A 27,058-nucleotide genomic window follows, 5' to 3' on the forward strand; every position below is an offset into this window, starting at 1 on the left:
GCAGAAGGGAAAAACAGAACAACTCTCTACCGGTTGTAGAGAGACCCACCACTTCACAACCCGAGAACCCTGTGCGTGGCCGAGGAGTGAGATGGCCGCCGGCGAGCCAGCAGGCCCTGTTACCAGGAAGCCCATCACCAGAGGTCAGGACAAGGACTTGAAGTGACCCGGAGACAGATCCTAGGGCAGGAGGTGTCCCGGCACCAAACTGTTTTAAAAGGCTAACTAAATGGCAGCCATTTGTGACTCAGTCTCTAGAAATCCGTCTCAGACATTTTGAAGCCTGTTTCTATTTCCTCCCATACCCCCCCCTTGGGAGTTATGAGTGCTTTACGGTTATTAACCACTCTGTGAAGTGGCTTTTCTTTCCAGACTGTGGCAAAGCAGCCTTGAAATCCCTGCACTCCCAGAGGAAGCAGGTCAGTGAGGCCTGGGTGTAGTGTGTATGAGTAAGGGGTCCTGGGAGGGGAAGGGGCTTCTTGTTAGGAGTGGATTTGAGAGTGTGCTTGGTAAGTTCTATATCCTCCGAGGGCGGGTGCAGCTAGGGCAAGGGGAATCCCAACTGGGACGGTGAACCGGAGATTCACGGGACCTGGGAGAGCTGCCTTATCTCTACAGGTGATCAAGGAAGAGATTGAGGTGGTACAGTTGGGACCTCCAGGGAGATAGAGTTTATAACTACGTAAGAGGGGCTTTTTAATTCAGTGGATCTACCCAGGATGGAATGGGCTAATGAGCAGTCTTGAGAAAGGGATGAATTCTCTGTCACTAGAGGAATGTAAATAGAGACTGGATGGCAAGTCCAGCCCAGAGATCCTATGAATTTTATCTAACACTTCGTGTTCTCACCCCCAACCTTTCCCTACCCACCTAGCCCTGACTTCATACTCATCTGACCCAAACGGGATGAATCAGAGATGATGGGTTGGGAGATAATCATGGATTAAAAAGGGCCATACCCCTGAGTTAAAAATCAAGCTTCATATGTTTTCTTTGGTGAGCGTAAGACTTTTGTGTCATTGATTGAGTTTGATTCTGAGAGAGAAGTAATAGTGAAGAAATGCTTAGGATTGTCATGAAGCCAATTTCTCAAAGACTTCCTTTCTTCTTTCCTTCCTTCCTTCCTTCCTTCCTTCCTTCCTTCCTTCCTTCCTTTCTTTTTAAATTTGAGATGAAAAGAGAGAGACAGAGCATGAGCAGGGGGAAGGGCAGAGGGAGAGGGAGAAGCAGGCTTCCCCCTGAGCAGAAAACCCCAACGTGGAGCTCAATCCCAGGACCCCGGGATCATGATCTGAGCCGAAGGCAGACGCTTAACTGACTGAGCCACCCAGGTGCCCCTCAAAGACATCATTTCATAGACAGCTGTCCCCAGTGTATTATTGAGGTTAAAAATCCTGGTTCAGGGGGTACCTGGGTGGCTCAGTCGTTAAGCGTCTGCCTTTGGCTCAGGGCGTGATCCCGGCGTTCTGGGATCGAGCCCCACATCAGGCTCTTCCGCTATGAGCCTGCTTCTTCCTCTCTCACTCCCCCTGCTTGTGTTCCCTCTCTCGCTGGCTGTCTCTATCTCTGTCGAATGAATAAATAAAATCTTTTAAAAAAATCCTGGTTCAGAAGAAAATATATGGTATAATCCCATTTCAGCGTATGGTGTATTACAATGAGATCCCACTTCACATCCATTAGGGTGGCAATAATAATAATAATAATAGTAATAACCCCTAGATACTTAGATACGTGAACCCTGATGCTCTCAGCAGCGTTATTCATAATAGCCAAAATGTGGAAACAACCCACGTGTCCACCGGTGGGTGAAGGGATAAACAATGTGGCATCTGGCACAATGAACTATTAGCCGGTAAAAAGTACGGAATTCTGGTACATGTAACAACATGGATGAACCTTGAACACATTATGCTACATGAAATCGGTCAGACCCAAAAGGACAAAGGCTGTGTGATTCCACTTCTGTGAGATTCCTAGAGTAGATAAATTCATCGAGACGGAAAGTAGAATCACGGTTGCCCAGAGCCGGCCGGAGCGGAATGGGGAGTTACTGTTTCACGGGTATAGTTACTGTGTCTCTGCTTGGGGTGATGAGAAAAGTTCTGGAAATGGATAGTGGTGATGGTTGTACAGCACTGTGAATGTACTTATTAGGTACTGAAAAATGGTTAAAATGGCCAATTTTATGCTACGTGTATTTTACCAGAATAAAATACATGATGCGTCTGTTGGAGGGGTAAGTGCGAATGTAGCATGGTGTCCTGCTGGAGGTTGAGTCGTGTTCTGTCTGTCCCTGAGGCTGTTGCCCCGACAGACCCGGACAGAAGGTCACTGGGAAGTGCCTGAAGGGCGTGTGGAGGCCAGCGATGGAGGGCCAGCTTCCCATTGTCCTGGGAGAAGGAAATAGCCAACCTGTAACGGCCAGGTCGCACAGTCCTCCCAAACCTCGGCCTGGCACGCGAATGTTGACAGGACGTGGGACAGGTTTGCGTGGAAGGGCCCTGGGTGCTTGGCTTGGAGCCCTTCCCTCGTCTGGGAGGGTTAGCGTCTACCTCTGTGGCCTCCTTGGGAGTGTAGACTTGACCTACAACTTGGGATATGACTCACCGAGACCAGCTTCTGCTGGATGTTCATGTCTTTCTACCCCAGTCTGCACACCACGGCAGTGCCGGATGGGACTGGACGCTGCCCCTGCCCAAGACACCTGTAAGGACTAGGGGCCCAGGATGCCCGTGAAGAAGGTGGCGTGAGCCTTGGAGAGAGCAGCTTTGCCGCTCTTCTGACATCTTGCCGTTACCAGCATAAGGGCCTTGAACATGTGAACCCTTGGGACCAAATGGGCCACAATGACCACACCCTGAACTATGCAGAGGAACCCCCAGTAACACATGTGAGTATGCATGTGATTGCACATGTGTATGAAAAGGCACCCTTAGATTTTTGAGAGAATGTGGGAATTTGAGTGATTTTGCCTTACTTCATTATTGTTTTCTGTATTTGAGATTTTCCTGATTTATCCTGAGCATTGATTGTTTTTCCCTATCAGAAGAAAGGGGAAGTATCACTTTTTAAAAGGCATACGGCATGGAGGGTCCTCAAAAAATTAAAAATAGAAATACCATTTGATCGAGTAATTCCACTGCTGGGTATTTACCCAAAGAAAAAGAAAACACTAATTTGAAAAGATATATGCACCCCTATGTTTATGGCAGCGTTATCTACGATAGCCAAGATACGGAAGCAGCCCCAGTGTCCCTCGATAGATGAATGAATAAAGAAGAAATGCTACATTGCACAATGGAATGTTACTCAGTCATAAAAAAAGAATGAGATCTTGCCATTTGCAACAACATGGATGGATCTAGAGGGTGTCATGCTAAGTGAAATAAGTCAGACTGAGAAATGCAAATATCATATTATTTCACTCAAGTGCGGAATCTAAAAAACAAAACAAATGAATAAACAAACAGCAGAAACGGAGCCATAAGAACAGAGAACAAACGGATGGTTGCTAGCAGGGTAGGGTGGTGGGGGAGGGTGAGCAGAAAGGGGGAAGGGGAGTGGGAGACACAGGCTGGAAGAAGGGATGTCCTCGGGTCTGTTCTGTCCAAACACTGTTGAAGCAGGAGACAGATCCACGGGCCCATTGGGCGCACTGCTGTATTCGTTTCTTAGGGTTGCTGTAAGAAAGTATCAGAGCTGGGGGCCTTAACCAACAGAGTATTGTCTCCAATCCCTGGAGGCTAGAAGTCCAAGAGCAAGGTGCTGGCAGGTTGGCTCCTTCTGGAGGCTGCGAGGGACGATATATTGCCAGCCTCTCGTAGAGTGCTGGTGGTTTTCTGGCAGTCTTTGGTGTTCCTTGGCTTGCGATGCGTCAGCCTGCTGTCTGCCTTTATGTTCACGTGACATTCTCCCTGTGGGTGTCTGTCTCCAAATTCCGCCTTTTCATAAGGACACTGGTCATATTGGATTAAGGGTCACTCTACTCCAGTATGACCTCATCTTAACTAATCACATCTGCAATGACCCTATTTCCAAATAAGGTCAAATTCTGCCATGTTGGGGGGTAAAACTCGAACCTATGAATTTTGGGGGATACAGCTCAGCCCATAAGTGAGAGAAAATTGCTGCGGAAAACCCATAGGATGGTACTTGCCATCAGTTACAATGGAGAAGCAGAGATATGACGTTCATCTAGAACTCTAGGAGGTCTGGGAAATGTTTTTAGCTTGTTGGATTCTGCATGAATGGAGGTATTTGAGGGCTAGGTTGGAATGGGTGTTCTGCCAATCCACCATATCCCCCACCTAAATCCAAGATCCTCCACCTGCCTTCTCAGTCCTGGTCATTTTGCAGCTGACAAATTCACATCCCTTAGCACGTGAACCTAGGGTACTCAAAACAGCACTATCCTTAGAAACCAGGAGATGGGAGTCAGACCCTGGCCTTACTGACTTGTTGGGGGGACAGCCACAGCTAATCAAAACCTACCACCATCCACAATTCACTCAACAAACACTGCAGTGCTCACAGTCATCACCACACTCTAGAATCTGGGGCCACAGGCTGGTAATTCATGAATTTGTTCTACGAGGCTGTCCCACTCAAATGTGCTTCTTTATTCTTTCCATCCTGGGATTTTAAAAAAGATAATTGTCTTTTCCCAACCATGACCAATTTCCTGCCACCACCATTTTTCCTTTTTGTGTCCTGGTTATTGTGTGCGTGTGCAAGCCAAGCCCGACTTTCTCCTGTGATGACGGGTACATGATTAGAAGACAACGGAGCCAGGAGGCCAAGTTCTCCTCCAAGCTGTGCTACTAACTTGCTGGGTGACTAGGACCCCCATTTCCCCACCTGTAAGCCGGGTCATTACTTTCTGCCCACCTGGCAGAACTTGGGCAGGGTCCACAGAACTTTAGGGGAGGGATTGTGGTGTGTGGGACTGCACACAACACTCTTTTATGGAGAGGAATGAAAACTCAACTCTTAGTGGCTTCAAAACCAACGGGAATTCATTGGCTCACTTCACAGAGAAGTGCACAAGGAGATCAGCTTCAGGCATGGCTGGATCCAGGGACTCAAACAATATTCCTGGAATCTGTCTCTGAGAATGGATCCTGGGAAAAGGAGGGAAGGAGGGAGAGAGGGAGAAGGGTGGTGTACAGAGCAAGATGGAGTCACTCATGTCAAGCAGTGACCCAAGCAGCCAAGGGCGTTACAGCCAAGACCAGATATGCTGAAACCAGCGCAGGCTGACAACACTCAGAACCGATGATCCCAGGACCAGGGGACGTCTGCAAAGTCCCAAGACTGATTAAATCCCTTTAAAAAGGGAGAATTCTTACAGCAAACTGTCAGACTTTCAAGACGCTGACCCTCTCACATCCGACCACATCAAAAAGGCAGCTGCCGCTGAAGGCTCTGCCCGATTGAGGTCCGAACAGAACCGCGATCCTCTGCTACTGGGACATAATGAGTGGCATTGCCGAGAGCTGAGCCGGACAGATGGAGGCCTCATCCCGGCTGTGCACTCACGGACCGACCTACCCCTTGTTGTAGCTTGTCTGTTGTGGGACTCGGGATCATGCTTTGCTTTGTGTGACATGTAAAAAGCCACGTTAAACACGTAGGGAAACGTCACTGACTTTGGAATCTGGAACGTGCTTTATCATATGCCAACCTTGCTTTATGATTGAATAAAGCTGACATTGTGGAAAGAAGACACAACTCGTGTGTGTGCCTTCATAGCCTGCTTGCAACAGACAGGAACTGTGAATATGCCCAGAAATAATTACGCTGTAAAGGAAACCGTGCCAAGGGATATGAGAGGTCTTGGTGAAGCCCAAGAGGACTTCAGGAGAGGGAAGAACAAAAGCCTTCGTGCATGCTTTTATTCATTCGTTCAGGTTGTCGACATGAAACTCCCATTCTGGGCTTTTCAGGGGACTAGGCCTGGGGCTCTCAAGGAGCTCACACGGCTAATGGAGAAGGCAGGGAATTTGGTCGGTACCCGTAGGGACGCACAAGGCACGCCTATAGGTCAGATCCAGTCTGGGAATCCGGGGGGCTTCTTGGAAGCAAGACGTTGGACTGGAAGAGTGAAAATAGGAAAGAGCATTCGGAACAAAAGGAACAACATGAAGAAAAGCACCGGGCTCTGTTCAGAACTGCACAGAGGCTGACTTACCAGGTGACCCTGGGCACACGATTTTCCCAAGCTGGGCCTCAGGTTTTCTGTTTGTACAGTAAAAGGGCGTGGACAGCTTGCTACCGAGGTAGGGAAGGAGGAAAGCATGGGACACTTGGATGGGCTGCTTCCACCTCGGCGGGGTGAGACCTGACTCACCAGGTGACATTCATGGCTTCGCGAAGGCCACGCCCCCCCCCCCCCCCCCCCCCCCCCCCCNCAGAGGAGAGGCAGGGGACAAAATGATACACCCCGCAGTAAGCGGTACTTATTATTTGAATAGGGACTATCTACACATTGTGGCCATCAGAAAGGTCTAAATGGCGTACGGTAAAATGTCAGTGCCTGCCCAAGCCCACCCTCTCATCCCAGCACCTCCCTCCCCAGAGCACATCTCTGTAACCCGGTTTTGCTTATACTGGCAGAGGCGGGCTCTGCAGATGCTAGCAAGTTCACCCCCACACACGTGCATCTACGGCCCTGGCATGCTGTTTACACACGGCAGCACACCGTTCGCACCGTTCTGCACCTGACTTCCTTTCCTTAATCACATACCTCAGATACTGAAGCCTGTCATTACAGAGAGGGCCACCTCGTTCTGTCAATGGTTGGAGAGGGGCCCCCTGGGTGGATATGCCCCACCGAAGGCCACCAGTCCTGTGTGAATGTAGGGATGAGCATTTCAAAGCTTTGCGATCCTTTGCTAGTATCAGCAATGCTGCGGAGCCCGTCCTGGTGCTTGGGGTATTTTGCATGGGGTGTCTCTGTCACAAGAAGGCCTAGAAGAGCCGTTGTTGGAGCCGAGGTTTTATGCGTTTGTGGTTCTCACATATTGCTCCAGTCCAACCCCCACCCCCACCCCCACCCCCAGGGGTGGTAACCAGTGTGTTCCTCTCTCCAGGCAGCCTCAAGGAGAGAGGGTAGGGGGATGGAACCCTGGGGAGGAGTGCAGCCCATGGAGGGTGGAGGATGTGCTCCAAAGGGGGAGGAACCTGGAATCTGAGCAGAGAGGGGGCCAGTGAGAAGTCCCTGGGGTAATGACAGCGACACAGGGGATTGAAAAACCAAGGGTGATGTCGTGCGCACCCTGTCCGTGCCCTTCCTCCACCAACAGTTCTGTGAACGGCCTGCTGTGGCTGTAGCCTTGCTTTTCCAGGAATGGCGCTTGGGAGATGAAGGAGTGGGCGCCCTGTGGTGCCGTGTGTGTGTGTGTGTGTGTGTGTGTGTGTGTGTGTGTGTGAGAGAGAGAGAGAGAGAGAGAGAGAGAGAGAGCAGGAACAGGAGCTCTAGTTAGGGGCCAGCGCCTTGGAGAAGCAGACGTGCCAATTGAGGACTAATTCAGGAGGAACTTAAGAGCCCCTAAAACTCAAGCGATAGTGGAGAATTCCCCGCACCTGCCGAAAGTATGGGTAGGGAGCTGAGGCCACTGGGTCTGGACATTAAAGAAAAGTGACATTCGGCAGGCTGGGTGGCTCAGTCAGTTAAACATCTGCCTTTGACTCAGATCATGATCCTGGGGTCCTGGGATGGAGCCCCACATTGGGCTTTCTGCTCAGTGGGGAGCCTGCTTCTCCCTCTCCCTCTGCCTGCCCCTCTGTCTGCCTCTCTGGCTACTTGTGCTCTCTATCAAATAAATAAACAAGATCTATAAAAAAAAAAAAAGAAAAAGAAAAAAAAGAAAAGTGACATTGGGCATGGAGAAGGCAGTCACTTGGCTGACGTGCCCAATGGCTGAGGTTCTCAGCACCTCTAAGTCTGGTGGTGTACCCTTGCCCCCCGGCCGTTCTTCCCGATCCCAGTCCGCCAGAACTGCCAAGCCTCCATCCGTTGCCTTCTTGTTTCAAAAGGGCTTGAGTAAGCTAATTGGCCTTGGTTTCTCGGGGAGGTGAGAAAGGAGGTACTGCTGGGGTGTTTGGTGATGGTTGGGGGGGCTTCCCTGCTGCCAGTCCATCACCAGCCCATCTTTTGAGTTGGGCAGTAGAGATCCTGGACCCCCACTGCCTGGGGTCTGAGACCACCGGAAAGACATTCCTTCCCCGGCACCATTCTTTACCAGACCCCCTGCCCCCAACAGCCTGTGCCCTAGACCCTGTCCTGTACTAGGTGGATCCTCCCACGGGTCCCCAAAGCAGGCAGACAGGTGGGACTTTTGGCCCCACTTTGCACATGAGTGAACCTGGGGTCTAGAGGGCGGCCCCCCAAGGAGACACAGCCTGCCCCCAGCATCGCCTCAGGGAACTTCCTGCTTCCAGCAGGCGATGTGCAAAGAAGCAAAGCCCGCTCTCCCACACCAACAGGACCCCAGAGGTGGCGGGCTGACTAAGGGGACATTAGGAGACATGGAGGGTGGACTGGCCCAATATGTTGACCGCATATTACCAACAGCAAGTCCCATAGCGTTGGGCCATGTTGGTAAATGTTTTGTAAACGTGTCTGATGCTTACTCTGTGCAAAAGTACCGAGGGAGGGGCTGGAAGTAGGAACAGATATATGTCACTAATCAGGGTGCCACACCACAGTGGAGGAATCCGGCACGGCTCAAGCCCGTCGGACCTAGGTTTGAATCCTGGATTTACCATAGTTTAATAATGAATTTACTATTTACTTGCTATCTTCACATGTCCAAATGTCCAAGCTGCTCGGAATGTGAAAGATTCAGAAAGAATGAGAGGTACTTTTGTTTCCCAATTCAGGAGAGCAAGCAGGACTCGAAATCCTGGAGGCTGGGGGTCCCCTCACTCTACCCAGAGTCAAGGAGCACTAAGTTTCACGTCCTGGTCCAGGACATTTTTGATCATAAAACCCTAGAAGCAAACAACAGTTGTTTAAAATAAATACATTTTATTTTAAGTAAGTTGTTTTTCAAGATTTATTTATTGATTTTAGAGAGAGAAAGAGAGCGAGTGAGAGAGCATGGGGGAAGAGCAGAGGGAGAGGGAGAGGGAGAGAGAGAATGTCAAGCAGACTCCCTGCTGAGCTGTGAACTGACAGGGGGCTTGATCTCATGACCGTGCGGTCATAACCTGAATTGAAATCAAGAGTTGGATGCTTAACTAACAGAGCCACCCAGGTGCCCCTTAAGTAAGTTGATTTTAAAAACGAATTTCTATAAATACTGTAAAGTACTATTTTACTACTATATTCTCTTAACAAATAAAAAATAGAAGTGAGACAAAAGAGAAGTAAAAATAGAAGACCCTAATATTTTCCCTGAGCTTTGAATGACCCCCACATTGGAAACCATGAGCCTAGCTCTAAGAAAGCACAGACTTGGGTTGTCCAAGGGACTTAGAGGGGTGTGTGTGTTAGCACATGTGCTAACTCGGGAACTGAGGCACTGGGGCATTTGGGACAAGGTGAGGGTTTGGGGGGTTTCCTTGAGTGGTAGGGGCCTGGGCTGAGCTTGCAATAGAGGCCTGAGTGAGGAGGGAAATGTGTCTATAGTGTAGATGGGCTGGTCCTTGCGTGTCTTGGCCTGGGAGCCGGACCTTGACAAGATCCCTGTACCCTGACTTGGGCTACATTGGGGGGGGACTTTTCTCTTTCCCCACCCCTAGAGTCTCCTTAGATAACCCCCCTTGCCTCCTTAGATGGTGAGCTTAACCATAGAGACTTAGTTACCTATTATATTATCAGTTATGTAACATGAGGGACTTCTCTTTTACTTCCATCTTTTCTAATTTCTATCTGTGTTAAGGGAATAAATATATTCCTATAATAGTATTTTGCAGAATTTATAAAGATTTATTTTAAAAAATAACTTACTTAAAATAAAGTTATTTATTTATATAAGCGAGGAGCGCGAGCCAGCCCCTAGCCCGGAAGGGGGAGGAGGTGTGCTAAGAATGACCTGCTGTTGCAGGGGTTCAGTTTGACAGAGCACCCACAGTAACGTGATCCTGTCTCCCCCGCTTGCCCTAGAGCTCGTTCCTATTTGCTGCCGCTGTATGGAAGGGTTATGCTAGGGTAATGGTTATTGGAGATAACTTCCTATCGGGAGCAACCTGGCTGGGGGGATGAGGGAAAATGAATGCCCCCTAGGCTTTGGCTTAAATTGACCCTGCTTGTCATCTCTCCCTTTGCTGCGGAGGCCTCTCCCTGCCTCACTGCCTCCACCCTGCCTGTGTCTCCCGGCTGACACTCCTCAGGACCGAGGCGGATCCAAGCCTTCGTAAACCATTCAGGACTGTTAAAACAAATCCTATAATTAGAAGCCAGGTTTCCTAAATGAAGTGAAAAATGTAACGTTACCCTTTGTTTGTTCACTGGGTGCTCCACGCATGTCCCATGACCCAGAGGAGCTGTGACTTTGGGTCTTCAAGAAGCCTTAATAAGGTAATGTTTATAAAGTTCTTAACTTTACAACTCTGTTGGAGTACAACTCCGTGAAACGAGGACAAGCCGTAATTCCAAGGAGATTCCACCCCCGTCAGCCCCCCATCCCAACAGCGAAGAATGCTGTCCCCTCATCGTCTTCTGTGGCACGTGGGAAGCCCCAAGACTGGGACTAAAGGGAGTGGGTTCAGGCCTCAGCTCTGACACTGAATTGCTCTGTGACATTGTATCCACCTCCTTCCGTCCCTGGGCTTGTGTTTCCCCATCTGTGAAAGAGAAGAGCTGATGAGACTCGCTAATTCTAAACGTCTCTTCTAACTTGCATAGTGTACGGCTTGATTTCTGTGTCTCTCCACCATTGGGTTTTATCTGAAGCAAGGATTCTTCTCCAAATTTGATCTCCCTTCTCTGGACTTTCCAAAAGGTCTTGGTAACAAACCTGGAACAGAATAAATCTAGTTTGGGGTTGGCAAGACACACAGATCTACCTTTTCTGCCCCAGCTTTGAACCCTCAATCTCCTCCCTCATGAAATAAAATGCATGACAAAAAATGTGAAAATGACCTGTGGAAGGAAAAAGAACTCCTTAACTCTTCCAAGGAATTCAAACTGGCCGAGATGGGGAACAGTGGAAAGAGCGGGAGGTTGTGCTGTCTGGAGATGGTAGCCACGAGGAAGTTAACAATATTATGTTAACATTGTAACAGCTGACGTTTATGGAGTTCTTGTCGTGAACCAGACTCTGTGCTGAGGGCTTATAGCCATCCTCTCTGTTAACCTCACAGCAAATCTGTGAGGTAGGTACCTTCTCATTGTCTTCATTTTACAGATACGGAACTGACACTTTGGGGTGCCTTGGTGGCTCAGTCGGTTACGTGTCTGCCTCCAGCTCAGGTCATGATCCCAGGGTCTTGGAATCGAGTTCTGCATTGGGTTCCCTGTTCAGCGGGGAGCCTGCTTCTCCCACTGCCCGCCATTCCCCCTGCTTGTGCTCTCTCTCTGTCAAATAAATAAATAAAATCTTAAAAAAAAAAAAAAGAAACTGACAGTTAAAGAGAGGAAAGAATTTGCTGGAAGGAAATAAGTGGTTGCAAAGACCATTCTTGACCTCTACAAATGCACGGCCTCTAAACGTCTGATCCCGTTGTGGTGCCTGGGGAAGCATCCGTCACTCTGGGCTCTGAGTGATTCCGCTGAGCAGAGTGCACTCTGGACCGTCCATGGGACTTGTCACAGAGGCAAGAAACACCTGTGCTGGAGTAAGCCTCTGTGATCCGGGGGATGTTTGTTATCGTATCACATCCTGACTGACACTGCTTGTCACGGGCAGAAGGAGCAGCTTTGGTCTGTATGTTCTCCACGAGCAGATTTGTCCTCAGGAGACGGAAAGGAGCAGGGAAGTAGGCATTTAAATCCAGCAGAGCCTGACAAGAGACTTGGGAGCATTTCCTAGGATACCCTTGAGAAGCCGGCAAAATGACTGTAAAATCCTGCTATTGCTGAGATTTGAAGAAACGGTCCAAAACATGCAAAGATGTGTAGGGAATTCTGGAAAAATAATGTCAGAGCGGGGCCTGGGGTTGAGATAAAGGGATAGAATGCAAGGGAATCCCAAAATGGAAGACAAAAGTTGTGGGCACAGCTATGTAATCACCAGACTGAAGAGCCAAACAATCCCAGTTTGTCCAAGAGCGCACTACTGGGGGAGAGAGAGACTGGGGTCAGCCCGACCCTAGAATCCTCTCCAGAGCTGACTCAGAGAACATGGCCGCCTGGCACCAAGCCCTCTTGCCAGACACATTTCCCTTCAGTGTAGGCTTCCTCACAGAGCACAGCCTGGCCCCGTCACAGAGAATTTGGACGGACCTTGGTGCTCTGTGCATACTGCGCACTGACCCGGGTGCTCACCTCTGACCACCACCTCATTCCAAGGCTCATTCCCCAAACTGGGGCAAAGGTTAGGGTGTTGGTCAAAAGTGGCCTCCGGGACCCAGGCTTCCATCCCACGCCCTGCCCCTTTTCTCCTCACTATGTTTCCCTTCCCTGGGCCTCGTTTTACTCTTCTGTAAAAATCTTTATATTCACACGGGGTTGACACGAGGGAGTAAATAAAGTCATGGATGTAGATGTGCTTTGTAAACTGTAGAGTGCGATACACACACACGAGCTATCACTCTCACCACCAGGCAATTATCGGCAGCGTCTGCCTGGGGCCTAAGGCTGCACCACCCCTGTCTCCCAGGGCCCCAAACCTTGAATTTGTCTTTAAAAAAACATTTTTTAAAAAAGTTCACTTATTTTTCTAGTAATCTCTACACCCAACGTGGGGCTTGAACTCATGACCCTGAGATCAAGAGTCGCATGCTCTTCTGACTGAGCCAGCCAGGCACCCCTTGAAACTGTCTTCTAACATTAGAACAATTATGGAGGCTTCTTTCCTGGACTCAGACTTTGGACCTGGTCAGATACCCCATCAGCCATTTCTTCCTCCCTCACAAATACAATATTTAGGAGAACCTAACTTTCGATAGAAATTTGGCAAGATGGTACATTCTGGAGACATTGTACCTGCTTCCACATGACCGAGAGCTGAGGTCATGAGCTCCAGCCATATTCACAGATGCAGGAGGTACAGGAGACTGAGAGGCGGGGCTCCCAGCCACAGTGCCTAAGCCTGGTCCCAATATCTCAATATTGCTGTATTCACCATCCTCTTTAAGAACATGGGCTCAGGAACTGTTTGAGCTGTTCACTGCTGTATGCCCAGTGCTGAGCACAGTGCCTGGCACATTATGTATTTGTCAGGAAGTGAGCGGACCCTCCTCAAGAACATTCAGGGCTCTTCACGGCCCGTACCTTAAGGTCACAGCTCATAGAGACTTAGAGAGCATCCTGGGTACAATATTTAAACTCCCACCTGGGGCAGCTTCTCATTATCCTCAGCTAACAGGGTCATACCATTGAGACAGGAGGTTGGTTCGGACCTCCTTCTAAGGGCCTGCACATTTCTTTTTTCTTTTTTCTTTTTTTTTAAGATTTTATTTATTTATTTGACAGAGAGGGAGACAGCCAGCGAGAGGGAACACAAGCAGGGGGAGTGGGAGAGGAAGAAGCAGGCTCCTAGCGGAGGAGCCCGATGTGGGGCTCGATCCCATAACGCCAGGATCACGCCCTGAGCTGAAGGCAGACACTTAATGACTGAGCCACCCAGGCGCTCTGGGCCTGCACATTTCTGAGGCTGGTTTCTGGGTGGGGAGGCAGGTTGGGGACAGAGGCCTTGGCTACGGCCATCAAGGCTCCTCACCAAAGGGCAGTGGGACTTGTCTCGCTGCCTGTCCCCCAAGTGGTGGGTATTGGGGAACTCTCAGCATTCTTCTTGTGCCCCAGCAAGCCCTGCCCTGGTCACAGCAGCCCCCAGGCTCCTGAATCAGGCCCTGAGAAGCACGCGGGTGAATACGCCGTGTTCACAGTGCGCAAGGGGCTCCCACCTGATGACTCCAAAACACACACATGCAAGACCCTATCCACGGATTTGCACCCACACAGACACCAAGACACACACAATGAAAGCATGGCTATTTGAGCCAGTGACAGGAGCCAGCATGTGAGGCCGACTCTGCTAAGCACCGTGGCTTCCCGCTGTGTTTGGGGAGCAGGCCCTTGAACCCAGGCTATGAAGGAATTCCCCTCCCCGCCCTGCCTGCCCTGGAGGAGTCCCGTCCTGGGAACAGCCGGGAGAAACCACACTCTTGCTCCCCACCTCCGCCCGAGCCCAGGCTTCTCCCTCCGCCAGGTCAGGGCTCTGGGGGTCTGAGGAGCACATTTCGCATGCTGTACCCTTTTCCTGCTTCTGCGGGAGGATGGGGCCCCCCGCCCACAACAGATGCAGACCTGCCCCGCAGGAGGAGGGGCTGACAGCTTTCAGGGGGAAAGTCAGGACTCTGGAACTTGTAAGTCCAGACATCCTATAAACTCTGACGAGAGGATAAACATCCCCCGGGGCTGAGGGGAGGATATGCCGGTGGGCAGGGGGCCCGGCGCCTCTGTCTGCCCCGGGGACAGGCTGTTTAGTCCACATCCCTCACGGGCCTCTGCGCTCCTTCCTGTTCCAGGTGTGGACAAGTGGAGGCAGGCAGGACAGCCCCGCCTGGGAACCTGTGGCCTCGGACATAGGACTCAGACCTCTCGGGGCTGGAAGGGAGCTTTTAAAACTCAACAAGCCCAGCCCTTTCCTCTTTTTTCTTTTTCTTTTTTTTTTTAAGTAGGGTCCATGCCCCATGTGGGGCTTGAGCTCGCGACTGTGAGACCAAGAGGTGCACGCTCTACTGACGGAGCCAGCCAGGCACCACCCCCCCCTTCCTGAATCTCCCCCATACCACTCCCAACTGGTCTTCAGCCCTCTACTGAAACAACTTGGCGGAGGGGGAGCTCACATTTTCCCCAGGGCGGTCTGTTCTGTGACTGGGACTCTGGCAGTTAGCAAAGTTCTAGAAGAGCTGACCAGAATTGTTCTCTGCGGCCTGACTGAGCAAGAGCAAAGGATAATGTGTGCCACAAAAATAAGAGCAGGGCCGTTCCCTGAGCACCACACCATGCCAGGCACATGCTGTTAAATCCCGCTCCTTTCCGGGAGGACACACACAGGCTCAGAGAGGTTAGGTCACTTGCCCAAGGTAACCCAGCTGTTGTGTGCATGGGCGGGGGTTCAGGTCACTCTGGTTCAAAGTCCATGCTTTAAATATTAGTCTGTTCTATTACCATCAAAAAGCAAAAATAGCGTACACACCCACGAAAATACCGCACACCCGACACAGGCACGGATAAAACCAACCAAATGACAATAAAAAGAGTTGAAATTTGCCAAATATTAAGTACTGGTTGTGTGCCAGGCAAATAATTTTTATGAAAAATCCATTTATTAATGTATTTATTTTTAAAAGATTTCATTTATTTATTTGTCAGAGAGAGAACACAGGCAGGGGGAGCAGGAGAGGGAGAACCAGACTCCCTACCGGGCAAGGAGCCTGAGGCAGGACTTGATTCCAGGACCCTGAGATCAGGCCTTTGGCTGGAGGCAGACACTTAACCGACTGAGCCACCCAGGCATCCCTGATAAATTCATTTAAACAAGCCTAGGAGGATACTGGGGCTTACCAAGGTTAGAAGTGGTCATGGTCACATATGAGGGGCCAGGCAAGTGTCCGAGCACCATTTCTGAAGTCGGCCATCTCCTGCTATGCCGTCATTGGAGGGAAATTCAGCATATGAAAGAGAAAACTTTTATAATTATAATTATTATTTCAAGCACGAGAGCTTTAAAGAGCAGGATGTGTGTCCTTAGAGAGAGGATCTCCCTGCTATGAAGGTGTCCAGCTAAGGATGCTTTAAACGGGGACCCTACCCTGGTAGGGGCTGCACAAGACATCCCCTGGCTCTGAGGGTCTATGGGTGGTGAGCGCTAGCAAGAGACGAGGTCCGGGGTCCGGGGTAGAGTCGATCTGTAATTTGGAAACGCAAGCTTGGTGTTTTCAAGGCTGGCTGCTGGGCAGAAGGAAGGCCTCAGGCACCCAGTCCCAGAGCACAAGCCCACCTCTCTGAGTCCTACCCTGACTCCCATTTCCTTGACTGCCTGCCATGGGGGAGGAGGTATTGGCACCTGGCCTGGGCAGAGGACCCTGCCGAGATGGCAGCCCCTCGGCCCATCTTGGGGGCCGCCCATTCACCCAGGCCTTTCCCTTTTTTGAAACTGGGAGCTTGCTGGCTGGGTCTGTTCCCACCAACAGTGTTCCCGTCCAGGGAGCTTAAAATAGTGCCTCTTGGCTGGGGCTCTGGAGTGAGCAGTGAGGCAGGCATTTGTGCAAATATGGGCCTGGGAGAAAGACTCCTACCCTGGAGGGTGGCGGGCGGGGTGGGCCGCATGGCAAGAGAGCCAAGACCTCCTGTGGAGGATGCGCCCTCCTGGCCACAGCTCCCCTCCATCTCCCAGCAGAGGCGCCTCTTAGTCTCCCGCCTCCCCAGACCTTACTGGGCCCAGCAAGTCTTTACCCTGAATCCCGCAGGTCCTCCTGGCTCCAGGGTGGGCCCACTGGAAACGGGGCGGCTGCATTCTTCTGCAGGTTCTATCCTTGTTCCCACCTCACAATGTCCTGCCCACCTAAGAACACTCCAGAAGCATCCTCGAAGGCCCAAATCAAAGCGTGTTTTCACAAGAACGGTGACAACTGCAGCTACCTTTAATTGAGCACTTACTTTGTCGGGCGCTCTGCTAACTGCTTTCACATGTGTTATCTCATTTGATCCTCGCAACGTGCTAGCCAGGCCAAGTTATTATTCTCTCCACTGTGCAGAAGAAACTAGGGCTCGGAGAAGTCAAGTGACTGTCCCAAGATCACACAGCTGTGGATTGGTAGAGGCAGGATTCAAACTCAGGTCTGTCAATCTCTAGACTCAGAACTCTCAGTCCTGGGTAATCAATCCCCCGTCCTATAGGTCCCCGCTGCTTGGGCCTCCCATTCTCCATTCCAGCATTAACACTCCATATTACAGACAGTGGTTTGAGTCAATGCATCCAATATCGTTCTTGTAAATGCCTGCTGTGTGCCAGGAACATTGCTGGGTGCTGTGCTCATTCCCTGGGAGCTCTCAGATCCCCTTGAGGACTCTGGTTTGGGCTTGGAATCAGTGACCTCCCAGCATTCACAGTGCGGGGTGTTTGAGGATACCAAGGTGAGGCTGAGGCAAGCATAGCCCTTCCCCAGTGACCGGCTGGACATCGCTGTGCCTCTGCCTCCCCCACTGCAGGGGACAGCAGGTACAGGAATCAGACAAACTTGCTTTGAATGCTCTGTGACTTTGGGCTCCCTGAGCCTCGGTTTCCCCATCCATAGACGAGGGATAAAATTAGGACCTCGCTCCAGGGTGGCTGGGAGGATATAATGATCCAATGCGCACGAAGGACTCCGCACCGTGCCTGGCAGTCAGTGAGCACGTGATAAGCAGGAACTGTTACTATTACTCATTGCTCTCTTCTGAAAATTGCGATGTCTAGCTGACGAATGCCTAGGGCCTAGCACCTGGTAGATGCTCCTCGTGAAGGGGGTCACTCACACAGCAGAGAGAAGCCCCCCTCAGCATCCCGCCCCCTCACTCTTGGTGGCTGTGCCCTTCCTGCTCTGGCATGGGAGCTGTTCCCGGAACTAGACCCTAACAGTAGGGTTGCTCGGGTGGCCAGGGGCAGGCAAGGGACCCATGCCCCCTCTCCTGGTCCCCTCATTTTCAGCATCAGGGCCCATTCCAGGGAAAGGGATGGGGGAGAGCAGCCAGCCCTTCAGTCAGGGCTTGCTGTGCTCCTTGGGGCTGTGTGGCTTTCTGGTGGCGCCATCTGGTGGCGAGCACAGCACTGCTAACGGCGGGCCGGGCAGCCGAGGGCTCTGGTGGCTCTGAGCTAGACCCCCCACTGCCCCGCCCTCTGCAGCCCTTCGGCCCCTTCCCTCATTTATGAGTGCTGGCCAGCTCCCTTGAAAACAGACCTAACGACCCCAGGGCAGAAGCCCCTCAAGCCTGAGTTCTCGTGCCTCCCCCTCAGGCCTGGGTTGGGTCCAGCGCTGGTCGGCCAGTGTGGTCGGCCAGGGTTCACACTTAGGACATCCCTGAGGGCAGATGACCCTTCAGTGGTTTCTAGAAACCTAGGCTGGAGGAAGGGACTGCCTTTCAAGCCTGCGGTGGCCCAGGAATGAGAAACCCCATGAGGGTCACTGGGCTGGTCTCTGATGCCCCAAGCACCTGCCTGGGTACCCCAATGGGGAGGAGTCTGCCCCCCCCCACCCCAGTCCCAGCCTGGCCTGGAGCTGTGGGTGTAAACTTTGGGGGAAGAAGAGTAAGAATTAGGAGGCTGAGCCCCCCGGCTCTCACGCCAACGGGCCTGTGAGCTTGGGTGAGGCGCACCCCTCACTGGCCTCTGTCTCCTGTGGGGAAGTGGGGTGGGTGGGGGAACGAGGAGAGGATGTGTAAGGACTCCTGTATCCCAGACGGGCTCCTAGTTAGGTGCAGATTCCCGGGCCGGTGCTGTCGGAGTTCCGAGGCCAGGAGCCTGGAATCTATGGACAAGCACCGAAGCTGGAAGCCGGGAGTAAGTCCTGACTTTGGGATACAGAAGTGAGAGTGTGTGTGGCCAGCAGGTAGGAAAGTGTGGCAGTTTCAGGGGTCCTAGGAAGAGGAGGAACCCCCCGGCAGCCACGTCCCTGCCTTTTAATTTCCCTTTCTGTGGATGCCGGGGTGGGGGTGGGGTCCCCCCAGCTGCATGCTGGTCGGTCCCCCGGCCAGCAGCAACAGAAGGGTGGCGAAGGGACTGCCCCCAGCCCTCATGCCCTCACGCTTGCTCTGAGGACAGTGGCGGTGGGGCTGGGGCCGCCCGGGATGGGAGTGGGGCCCTTGCCGCCTGAGGAGGTATTTTCAGAGTGCCCCTCCCTCTGGAGTTTCCAGCGATAGAATAGAGTCCTGTCTAGTATTTGACCAAATATGGTGGTATCTCTCGACAAGCTCCAGCCTCAGCCAGTTTCTCAGTTATGCTGTGGAAACCTGCCCCGGACAGATTAATCTTGTGACATTCAGGAGCGCGTCGCACTCTGCATTCTCCCCCTCTGCCGATTCCTGTAAATGGCCAGGGGTGGCCCTCAGCAAGACGGTGGAGTCCTAGATGTTTGCTCACAGTGTCCCTCCCTGTCCTCTGCACGCTCCCTCCCACCCCTCCTCTGCCTCCCTGGGTGGACTGGCCCGCTCGTCGTCGTTGTCGGGCTGGGCTGTTCACTTGAGGTGAAAGACCTCAACCCGCCGGGCTGGTCAGTTCAGCGTGGGATTCCAGGCCTCGCAGACCCTGGGGTCACCCGAGCTCATCACAGTGTGGCCGGAGCCTGTGAGGCCCAGAGCTCTCTCAGGAGGGTGGGCCGAAGGGGTGAAGAAGGAGGGCTGGCTGAGCAAGGAGAACCGTGCTGGCTCTAATGCTAATTAGAACGGCTGATGTTTATAGTAACAATTATATGATTATTTCATCATCATAATTTTCATCATAAACGGCTGTTTATTGAGCACTTACTACATGCCAGCTGTTAAACACGGCTTATTTCCTTTACTCCTTTTTACAGCCCCAAGCAGTGGCCACTCTGACTGCTCCCCAATCTAGAGAGGTGGGAAGTGAGACTCAGAGAGATTTCAGGAAGAAAGGGGCCAGGCCACTTGTTGATCCCTTGACGTGACTCCCATTTTACAGAGCAGGAAACCGAGGCAGAGAAAGAGTCAAAGTCACAGGGAGCCACACAGGGGCGGGCCGCTGGAGTGAAGACCCTCGGCTCAGGGTGGGGAGCACCACGTCGGGAAGGCCGGAAGCAGCCATGAAGGCCTCACGAATTGCGACTTGGCCCGCGTGAGAGCACAGATTCAGAAACATGCTCACGGCGGCCTGGAACCATGCAGAAAATATCCCAAGACAAACAGCACAGGGTGGGGAACAGAGCCCTGCAGCCGGAGCAGGTATGAATCCCTGCTCTGTCGTCTCTAGCCCACTGTGCCATCCCGGTCTGGTCCCTTCCTCGCTCCGGACTCAGTTTCCCTGCCTGTGAACTAAGTGGGTGGGACTCTAACGCCCCCGGGGCCCTGGAACTCACCTGAGGCTGGCTGAGGCCGGGGTGCCTGAGGCTGTTTCCCTGGGAGATGGGGCCCGTGTCCCGCTCCTGGCTGGCACACTGGAGAACATTTGCTCTCCTGACCAACGGACAGCTCGTCCCTCCTCCACCCTCACCCCCTTGCCATCCCCACAGCAAACGAAGCTGATTGTCTTAGCTGGCCCTGTGGGTGCTGGCCGGGTGGCTAGCCGCAGGCCACAAGCGGGGGTGCCACCCGCCAGGGCCCCGCCGGACACACAGGGCATTGTCCCTCAGTCCACAGCCCCTGGGCACCTCGGCCCGGCTCCTGGCCCGCCCCCCACACCCCTCGCCGCCTGCTACTGCGCCAGGCCCAGCCAGCTGGGGGCCCGAGGCTCGCAGCTGATGACGAGCCCACCCAGCCACCCCCCAGCAGCCCCCTGACGAGCTATAATTGCTTCGCTCCATCCTGTTGCTGCCATTCTCTTGGCGGAGGCATCTGGGCTTCCAGGCGGGCAGCAGCTGCAGGCCAGCCGCCTGGCTCGCGGGATGGACTGGCCGCACAACCTGGTACGTGGCGCTTCCCCACTCCACCCCACCCCCACCCCATTTTAGGGCCGGAGTGTTTCGTTACTTCTTTCCTATTGATTAATGGCTGCCTCTGTTTGGCTTGGAATCTGCAGAGGCGAGCTCTCCCTCTGCCGTCTCCCCCAGGGTGAGAAAGAAACAGAGACGGGTCTCAGAGCCCGCAGCCATGGCCAACAGCTCCGGCTCCTGCACTGGGCTCAGCCCGTCCACAGGGAGGCCCTTTCAGGCCAAAGCCATCAGGGCAGATTCTGGCAAACTCCGTTATCGGGGGTTTTTCCAAAGAGTCCCCGGGGTCCTGAGATCCAGGCTGTGTGACCTTGGGCGAGTCCTTTTGTTTCTGTTTCCCAGGGAAGGGGGGACTTTGATTCTGTTCTGGGTTTTTCTGAGTGGAGAGCCAGAGTTTAAGAATGCCACGAGAGATGCTCAGATGAGAAAGCCAGTAGTTAAGGAGACATTTTTCTGCACCAGAATCCTGGACCAAAAAGGAAGAATTTAGCAACGTGAATCCCTGTGGTGGATTTTGTGCCAGGCAGCGGTGCTGCCAGGAGGGGCGATGCTGAAACTTGTTTCCAAGGGTCAGGACTTGCGGGGTAGCCTGGATAGTTCAGGTGTGGGCCGTGCAGGTGGTGAGGTGAGTGACTCAGCGCAGGTAGGAGCCTGGTTAGATTCAGGGACCAGATGAAACCCTCCTGAAGATTCCTCCCTTCTGCTGAGCCCTGGGCCCTATCCAAGTTCTGGTCCTTGTCTCCCAGGCTTGCTGAGGAGTCTGGGTTCTGCCAGTCCCCCGGGGCTTCTCCTGAGCGAGCCAGCCTTTCCTGATGCTCCCAGTTCTGTGGGAGGAGGGCGATGGCGGTTGGTGAGGTTAGATACGGGTGGGTGAGGTGTGGATGGTGGGCGGCCGGCAAAGGGTTGGATGTGGAGAGGGGAGCACAAGTGTCATGGCGTCCAATGGGGATCCTCAGCTGCGGCCTGCTGTCTCCCCACCTTCCTCTCAGGCCCCCACCTCTGCACACTATTTCAGCCTCAAGGTTTCCCCAGCAAAGCTCTTCACCAACTCAAACCTCCTTTCGTACTGCCCCCCCTTCCTGTGAGATATTTAGACTCCCTCTGCCCACATCTGCTTCCCTCTTATTGCTTCAAACCTCACCTACATGCCCGCTCCCCAGAAAGGCCTTGTGGGACCAATCGACTGCCACCAGGCTAAGCGGCGTGGCCCTGATCGCTAGCCACACACAACCCGCCTCATCACCATCAACAACGAGCCCCAGAGATTTAGGGACTGGTTTCTTGTCCACCGTGTGCTCCCCGTTCCAGACTGTGAGCTACCGAAGGGCAGGGATGGCGGCAGCCATTCCCTGACCCAGCCACGGGGTGGGGGGGTGAGACACTACGTGGGAAACTGTTGCAATGTCTGTCCACACGGGGTCTGTGCTCAGTAGGGGACAGATGTGTAAGAGAACTGCACACACAGACTATAAGCTTGCAGTCACGCAAGGGATGTGTGGTGTTGGGAGCCCAAGAAAGTCCGCTGAGGCACCCCTAAGGACGTGACACTGGGCTGAGACATGAGGGGTAAGAGGCATTTAGAAGGTGAGGGGGGGCAGCACGCTGCAAGGAGCAGCCTGTGCAAAGTCCCTGTGGCAGGAAGGAGCATGGTGGGAAGAAGGGCTTCAGAAAGGGCCAGAGCTGGAGCACAGGTGTGAGAGGAAGTCCTGGGTGATCTGAGGAGGCAGAGCTCAGTCAGGGTGTTGTTACGCTGAGGGTGAACGGGTAAGCTGGAGGGTGACATGATCAGATTTGCATTTCAAACAGTTGTCCTTGGCCATGGCATGGAGAATGGATTGAAGGAGCCAGGGAAGATTTGGGGAGAGCGGGTAGGAGGCTTCTGAGGGAAGCGAGGCTGGCTGCCCAGAGAAGTGGAAGGGTGGGGAGATGTTTAAGGGGTGCTACAGGAGGGACTCAGTGACGACTGTCGCACATACATGCACGTGTGCTACATGTGTGATGGCCTGGTGGGACCAGGCCAGGCATATGGCAGGTGACAGGGGCCCCCACAGAGGCTCTCTTCCCTCTCTCCTCCCTGGGACCTGAGTCTTGGCCCAGAGGGAGACCCAGCTCTCCTACCTTTGACGTGTGGCCTTCTTCCCAGCTGTTCCTTCTCACCCTCTCCATCTCCCTGGGGCTGGGCCAGCCCAGGAACCCCAAAAGCAAGAGGAAGGGGCCAGGGCGGCCTGGCACCCTGGCTGCAGGTCCTCACCAGATGCCGCTGGACCTGGTGTCCCAGGCGAAGCCATACGCCCGCATGGAGGAATACGAGAGGAGCCTCGGGGAGATGGTGGCCCAGCTGAGGAACAGCTCCGAGCCGGCCAAGAGGAAGTGTGAGGTCAACCTGCAGCTGTGGCTGTCCAACAAGCGGAGCCTGTCGCCCTGGGGCTACAGGTAGGCCGGGCCGTGCTGGGCAGCCGGGCGCAAGCCGCGCACCGTGCCCACTGTCCCCACCATTGTCGTAGTGAGACCTTGGATGCGGAGGCCGGAGCGCCTGGTTTGCATCCCGGCTGGGCTTCTCCCTGGCTGTGCGGCTCAGGGCAAGCTCAGCCTCTGAGCCTCAGGTTCCTCGGTGTAAGGGGAGGGGTTACAGGTTCATTCTTCGTAGGTGGGTTTTGTTTTTTTTTTTCACTTTTAAAAATTTAAATACAATTAGCTGACTTATAGTACATCATTAGTTTCAGAGGAAGAGGTCAGTGATTCATCGGTTGCCTGTAATGCCCAGTGCTTATCACATCACGGGCCCTCCTTAATGCCCATCACCCAGCGACCCCAGCCCCTACCCACCTCCCCTCCAGTGACCCTCAGTTTGTTTCCCGTAGATAAGAGTCTCACTTCATAGGCTTTATGGGCCTGTTATTGAATGAGCTACGGGGATTACGGTTCACGTCCCCGCCGAAGCCCCTGCAAGGCTGTCGCTTCCTCCACCTCGGCCTTGTGCACGCTTCCCAGTGACAGTTCTTGCAGACGGCATGGAGTTGCTGCGGCTGCGTCTGTCTCATGTTCCACTGGCACCTTCCCAGGGCCTGCATCAGAGTCATGGAAGGATTCTCGGGGCCCACACAACCGCAGTCTCCGCAGGAAGAGGCCCAGGAGGTGCTGTTTTATACATCTCCGCACGTTTGGGTGCGCAGCCAGTTTCGCGGGTCAAGACCTGCCGTCCCTGCTGATGGGGTCGGGGTCTCGGCTGGGCCGTAGCTCTCCTTCTAGGCACAGACCCTGGCGTGCAGAAGGGGCCGAATGTCTATGTGCTAAATGAGTAATGCGGAAACAGACTAACCTGGAAAGTTCCTCACTCACAAATCAGGCCAAAGATTTTTTTTTTAAGGTTTATTTGAGAAAGAGAGAGAGAGAGAGAGCAAGACCAGGGGGAGGGACAGAGGGAGAGTGAGAATCTCAAGCAGACCCCCCCGCGGAGCGCAGAGCCCAAAGGGGGGCTCAACCTCACAACCCTGAGATCATGGCCTGAGCCAAAACCGAGAGTTGGTTGTTTAACCAACTGAGCCACGCAGGTGCCCCCAGGCCAGATATTTTTTAGCTGCACAACTTAGGTCCCGAGGCTCTAGAAGAACATGTTCAACAGAACTTTCTGTGATGATGTAAAGTCTATGTTGTGGGCACTAGCTTCGTGTGGCTACTGAGCACTTGTCATGTGGCTGGGGCAACTGACGAGCTCGCTTTGGTTATTCATTGATTTTACATTTATTTATTTTAACTGAAGGATGGTTGACTAATTCTGACCAACTTAAATTTAAATAGCCACATGTGGCCACTGGCTACCGTATCTGCAATGTGGCAATTGGAAAGGTCCCTGAAGATCCTGCAAAGCTGGGCTTCAGACTTTACTGTGGCCTTGATTTTGGGGGGTATCTTATAAAAATGCAAGTTTTGATTTGGGAGATCTGGTGTAGGGATGAGATTTTGCATTTCTAATAAGTGGAGATGCAGATGTCTCAGGGCCACTGTCACACGGCCTCCCTCCCATTTAGCAGACCAGAAAGCTGAGGCCCGAGGAAGGCGAGGTCACAAAGCGAGTGCCTACACTCTCAGCTCGAGGAAGGAGCCTGTGTGTGCTGTCCGTCAGCGAACACCTCCTGTCTAGACAGTTTCACCCACGTGGTGGGAGTGTGAAAATTCTGTCTTGAATGAAGAGAAACACAGTCAGAATAGAGTCCAGGTCTCCTGACTCCTCTTCTGGTGACGATTAAGCATCAACGTGCTCATGGCATTTCCTGTGGATGAACTTTCCCGGGAATACAAACACGAGGCGGGGGAGGGGGCGGGACACAGAGAAAGCCTTCGCTTCTTTGCGATCCTGCAGTACAATCTAGTGCTGGGATGGGCAACTTGGGCATGAAAGAAGGGAACTGGGTGACTGACTGGTGACCTTGAGCCTGGATAACCTTGAGGTGCCCTTGCCTTCTAAGATCTTTGGTTTTCTCACCTGGAACCCAGAATTCATCACTCCCCAGCCCCCCCTAGCAGAGCACAGTCTTGCTGCGGCGATGAAAACCCCAGTTAGGAAAGGTAGGGCTGTGGGGCATGGGCACGGACTTGCCCTGTCCTGAGCACCTGACACTCAGGGCTCTCCCCTGCCTTCTCGCAGCATCAACCATGACCCGAGCCGCATCCCTGCGGACCTGCCGGAGGCACGGTGCCTGTGTCTGGGTTGCGTGAACCCCTTCACCATGCAGGAGGACCGCAGCATGGTGAGCGTGCCCGTGTTCAGCCAGGTGCCCGTGCGCCGCCGCCTCTGCCCGCTGCCACCACGCACCGGGCCCTGCCGCCAGCGTGCCGTCATGGAGACCATCGCGGTGGGCTGCACCTGCATCTTCTGACCCGGGAGCCTGCGGGGAGCCAGAGACCAGCCTCCCTGCGCTTCCACGCCCAGCGAGGCCCGTGAAAAGTAAACGCTGTCTTTGGCTAAGCAAGACCTTGGGTTTGCTCCTTGTGACTCTGAAGCCGAAACCAGGGTGGGGATGGGAGGTTGCAGGGAGGCAGATTTCAGATCAATATAAAGGAGGACAGTCCATCACTCAGAGTTCTCCAACACCGAGATAGGTTCATTTAAAAATACCGCATTCATTGCTACCATGTAGGGCAGTCACATACTTCCTTTAATTCGGGTTTATAAGTCGATTTCAAGCAAATTATTGGAGCTGGGTTGATCTAGACCTACACAGGAGTGAGCAAGCACAACTCTCCCCCAACTAGTCGAGGACAATTACAAGCAAGCTCTTAGGAAGCGGTGAGCTCCCAGTGTCTGGAAGGGTCCAGCTACTGCTGAGGTTCTCTGGGTACTGGGCAACCGATCCTGGCTCTGACTGGACTAAGTGACCTATTAGGTCTCTTTCTGCTCTGAGAGTCTCTGCAGGTCAGCCTTAGACGCAGAGAAGAGACTCTGGGTTGCCAAAGAGTCGGGGTTTTTCACCCGGAGCCGGCCAGGTCCTGAGACTTCCCTGTGGGTATGCATTTTTCTGGGCTGGGATCCCTCGCTTTGAACTAACACTCAAGAGTTGAGAAGCACCGGCGTAGATCATCCTTTCCTCCGCCTTATGTGCAAGGGGATCCGGCTAGATGGCTTGCTGATATCAGTGACTCTCAAACCTTAGCTAGCACCAGAATCATCTGGAGGGCTCGTTAAAACACAGGTTGCTGGGCCCCGCAGGCAGTGGTTCTAATTCAGTAGTTTCCAGGTGGGAGCTGAAACTTGGCTTTCCTTTTCCTTCCTCCCCCCCTTCCTTTTTATTAAAGATTTTATTTATTTATGTGAGAGAGAGAGAGAGCACGCGCTCAAGAGAGCATGAGTGGGCGGGAGAGTCAGGGGCAGAGGGAGAAGCAGACTCCCCGTTGAGCAGGGAGCCCAGCTCGGGACTCGATCCCAGGACCCCGGGATCATGACCTGAGCAGAAGGCAGACACTTAACCGAGCCACCCAGGTGCCCCAGAAACTTGGCATTTCTAATGCAGTGTTTCCCAGGTGACACTGATGCTGTTTGCCTAGGGGCCACACTTTGAGAACCACTGGCTTTTTTAAAAAATTTAAATTCTAGTTAATTAATATACAGTGCAATATTGGTTTCAGGAGTAGAATTTAGTGATTCATCACTTACATACCACAAGTGCCATCCTTAATACCCATCACCCATCTCGCCCAACCCGTCCCCTCCATCAACCCTCAGTTGAGAACCAGTGGCTTATATCAAGACACTCTACTGATCAAATAGTCACCTCGGACTGACTTGTCCTAAAGCCTCTGAGGG

The 27,058-nt window shown here is 52.9% G+C and overlaps 1 protein-coding gene and 1 long non-coding RNA gene across 12 annotated transcripts; one reads left to right on the forward strand and one right to left on the reverse strand.

Moving 5' to 3' along the window:
* The first annotated feature begins 374 nt into the window (after positions 1–374).
* Positions 375–25,866, forward strand: IL17B (interleukin 17B). 11 transcript variants are annotated; one of them, XM_019798496.1, is made up of 4 exons: positions 375–419; positions 19,794–20,053; positions 22,901–23,190; positions 25,403–25,866. In XM_019798496.1, exons 2-4 carry the CDS (start codon positions 19,991–19,993, stop codon positions 25,632–25,634), a joined length of 585 nt encoding a protein of 194 aa, XP_019654055.1. In that variant the 5' UTR covers positions 375–419; positions 19,794–19,990; the 3' UTR covers positions 25,635–25,866. The 11 variants fall into 11 exon arrangements, with proteins under 11 accessions (XP_019654055.1, XP_019654056.1, XP_019654053.1 ...); XM_019798497.2 differs by lacking the exon at positions 375–419 and adding an exon at positions 2,689–2,893; XM_019798494.2 differs by lacking the exon at positions 375–419 and adding an exon at positions 18,503–18,705.
* On the reverse strand, positions 10,741–16,856 carry LOC109489459. The gene is made up of 3 exons (XR_002142463.1): positions 16,778–16,856; positions 15,683–15,762; positions 10,741–10,967 (listed from the first exon to the last, which is right to left on the reverse strand). It is a non-coding gene; the product is annotated as an uncharacterized LOC109489459 (long non-coding RNA).
* Positions 25,867–27,058: the final 1,192 nt, after the last annotated feature.

Source organism: Ailuropoda melanoleuca, chromosome 3 (assembly GCF_002007445.2).
Source record: "Ailuropoda melanoleuca isolate Jingjing chromosome 3, ASM200744v2, whole genome shotgun sequence".
NCBI classification, from domain to species: domain Eukaryota; kingdom Metazoa; phylum Chordata; class Mammalia; order Carnivora; family Ursidae; genus Ailuropoda; species Ailuropoda melanoleuca.

What these genes read in the sequence shown, in the direction of transcription:
- IL17B (XM_019798496.1), top strand. Translation starts at nt 19,991, where the DNA reads ATGCAGAAAATATCCCAAGACAAACAGCACAGGGTGGGGAACAGAGCC. An exon ending in GAGCCCTGCAGCCGGAGCAG is followed by an intron (nt 20,054 to 22,900) that starts GTATGAATCCCT and finishes CCTTCTTCCCAG; the next exon opens with CTGTTCCTTCTCACCCTCTC. An exon ending in CTGTCGCCCTGGGGCTACAG is followed by an intron (nt 23,191 to 25,402) that starts GTAGGCCGGGCC and finishes GCCTTCTCGCAG; the next exon opens with CATCAACCATGACCCGAGCC.